This window comes from Somniosus microcephalus, chromosome 29 (genome assembly GCF_052327205.1).
Source record: "Somniosus microcephalus isolate GS21.2 chromosome 29, FLI_Smic_1.0, whole genome shotgun sequence".
Classification (NCBI taxonomy): domain Eukaryota; kingdom Metazoa; phylum Chordata; class Chondrichthyes; order Squaliformes; family Somniosidae; genus Somniosus; species Somniosus microcephalus.
The window spans coordinates 2,220,071-2,223,266 of record NC_141015.1 but is presented as its reverse complement, the minus strand read 5'-3'; the positions used below and the strand labels follow the sequence as shown (position 1 = coordinate 2,223,266).

Genomic DNA, 3,196 nt, shown 5'->3' with positions numbered 1-3,196 from the left:
TTCTGTAGAAGGGATTCGACCCAAAACCTTGACTCTACATCTCTCTCCACGGATGTTGCCTGCCCTGCTGAGTTTTTCCAGCATTTTCTGTTGTTATTTCCGCCATCATTGTGCTGGGCAACGGATCTGCCATCTTTGCTCGGGACCCCGGCGGGGTGGTGGGGGGCGCCTTTATGTGCCGAGTGCCGGGGCTGCAACCTTTGTGCTGTGTGCCGGGGCCGCCATTTTTGTGATGGGCGCCGGGGCAACCATCTTTGTGCAGGGAGCCAGAGCCCCCATATTTGTGCAGGGAGACGGGGACCCAATCATTGTGCGGAACGCCCGGGCCGCCATCTTTGTGCGGGATGCTGGAGCCGACATCTTTGTTACGTGAATTTCCCCACCGGCGGGCGGACCGACGCGGGGAGAACGGCTCGCTACAATATCAGGCACAGGGAGCTGTCAGGCAGCAAAGTCTCCTCTTCAAATCAACCTTTAATGAATTTTACAATCAGAGTAAAGGGATATTTCCCCATATTCTTCAACTGCTGTCTGAACTTAGTCTGGGTGATGGCATAAATCCCAGTGTTTGTGCAGCAACTAAGCAGCTGCATCATCAATCCTATTTCCCTTAGATAATGCGGTAGAATTATAGACACTGTCCACAAATACCACATCCGCCTCAATACATAATACACCACAAAGATTGCCCATAACAGAATGAAGTTGCCGGAGATAACAAGCAGCAAAATTATGGATTTCCTGCGACTCTCCATCTCTGGGTCTCTGGGACTCTCCCCACTGCTCGGACCCCGGAGTCTCCTGCGGGCTCTGCTGGACACCAAAATGTTTCTGATGGTGACAGCATTGAGCAGCAAAATCACAACAAATGGGACACCCGGGGTGAGAATAAAATGAAGGAACTCAATTGCTCCCCACACCCGTGACATCCGAACATCCATTGTTACCTCACAAAACCACGGGAGGTTCTTAAGCCAATACCGAGCTGTAAACATAAAATACCAGAAAATGTTCTTTGAAACGCTCAGCACAGTTACTGTGCCCAGAACCACAGCCGCCGTTTTTTCAGTGCAATATTTTGTTTTCAGTTTCTGGCAACAAATGGCCACAAATCGATCAAAGGTGAAAGTGACGGTGAACCAGACAGAACAGTCTGTGGCTGCATAAAGCAGGACGGCGTGGATATTACAGACGGGGATGGACTCCAGGAAACGAAATTGTTCACGATAAACAATCGGAATCTGCCTCAATATCAGGTCGAGGATAACAACCAGTAGATCCGCCGCTGCCATGGCCACCAGATAGCGAGTGACACATTTGGAGAGACCGCAGTTTCGCCGAGACAGGATCACAATCGTCACTAAGTTCACTGTGAGGAAGATAATTAAACAGGGAAATTATACATCAGGCTGCGAGCAAGAGCAGCAGGGTGAAGGAATTCGGAGAGAAATCTGCAACTCATTAGCGACATTCAATGATATAATCTAATTCTTTTACCCGCGGAGCTGAATACAGGGTTTATTGTAAGACCAATCGGTAAAACATTGTGGAATTAAGAAGTGAAACCGGAATAAATACAACATGAAAGTAAGAGATGTTTGATCAATGAGAAATTAAATGGTAGATCTACTTTTAGCCCAACAGAAAAAAGCACCGCGCGAGGAAACACGGATCCAAAGGACCAACAACTCTCAGGAAGCCTTTGTGTCCCGGGATCAGTCAGCATTCAGAGCGGCGCAATTCGCTTCAGTGCCGCTGTGTTAGGGAGGGAGAAATCCCGTTTGGATTCCTGCTCCTGGTTAGAATATCCACTATATATAGAACTGAAAATGAATACAACGGCATAATTCAGAAACTGCAATCTTGGCGTGCAATAATTATAGGCAATTGTATTAAAATAGTATGGCTGCAATATGCAAGTGCTAAGATAATAAACACAAGTGCACTGCAGTTATAAAGGTAAGTGAGATGTAAGAAGTGTTTTGAAGATTGAACTGAAATACTCAAATTCTGGCTCACTGAAAGGAAGATTTTCCAAATAACATTGCAAAAAATGGAAACTGAATTAAAATAAAGAGTTATCTTTGACCAGGTAATATCGCACTAAATGCATTTATTAGAATCATAATCAAGTGACTCATCGCACAGGCTACGAGCCGCCGAACGCTTTCGTAAATTATCTGACCACAAATGTAAAGATTTATCCTTGTATTTTTTCACCTGCTGGTTTGCAACTTCTGCAGAGAATATTAGGCGAGAAGATATCAAAGGATTTTCCTATCCTCAGAACTTCAGTTACAGTCAGCTGGGATTGTTTGTCCTGCAGTACAGCAGGAGGCAATAGAGAATCACTCTCGGTCTCACTGAGAGATCCCCTGAACTGTGACAGACGGGCATGGGATCCAATTGTAAATTCAAAACAAAGATTGGAAATAAATGCATTGAAATATGGCTGACGAAAAGTTTTTAGAGAATTTAAATTATCCTTGTAATTCTAAACTAAAAATCAGAAGCTGTATCACTAATGCAGAACTGGAAAGGGTGGGAGAGTAGATACTGAATGTAACTGAGCTGATATTTCAGAAATTTTAAGATGTGTTTGTGATCTGCCAGGATTTGTTCCTGTGAATCTCTGTCAGTAAATATACCGACCATTCGGTGAAAACAAAAGCAAATTACTGCGCATGCTCAAAATCCGACAAACGACCAGAAAACGTTTTAAATACACAGCAGGTCAGGCAGCTCCTGTGGAGAGAGAGAGAGAGAGAGAGTTAACGTTTCCGGTTGGTAATCTTTCGCCAGGAGGTGAAAAGTCTCCTAAACCAAGACAAAATTCTTCTGCTCTGTTACAAATGTTCAGTGTAGATGGCAGAACGAAAGCAAACAGTCTTACAATATATTTTCTTGAGTTGAATATAGAACAATTGAATCTTGATAACACTGTATCACCTTCAGAATAAACAGCCGATAGCAGTGCGGATGGGATGGAGAATGACGAGAGAAATACATTCGAACATGAACTATACAATTAATAGCTGGATGCAGAGACTTACCAGGAACACCAACAGTAGCGAGGATGTACCAGACTTTTAAACAACAACTCTTGCATTAACAAAGATGCAAGAAATTGAAACACGGAATACCATTAATTCCAGAGTATTCCACGGTAAATAGCAAGAAAAATATTGCAGTGTAA

General features: G+C 43.7%; 1 protein-coding gene across 1 annotated transcript; it reads right to left on the bottom strand.

The window, feature by feature from the left end:
* Positions 1-467: 467 nt before the first annotated feature.
* Positions 468-1,729, bottom strand: LOC147098194 (putative G protein-coupled receptor 139). Its single transcript, XM_085969964.1, has one exon. The coding sequence runs from the start codon at positions 1,290-1,292 to the stop codon at positions 468-470; it is 825 nt and encodes a 274-aa protein (XP_085826090.1). The 5' UTR covers positions 1,293-1,729.
* Positions 1,730-3,196: the final 1,467 nt, after the last annotated feature.

Excerpts from the sequence above, each read along its gene's own strand:
- LOC147098194 (XM_085969964.1), bottom strand. The coding sequence starts at position 1,292 with ATGGCAGCGGCGGATCTACTGGTTGTTATCCTCGACCTGATATTGAGG.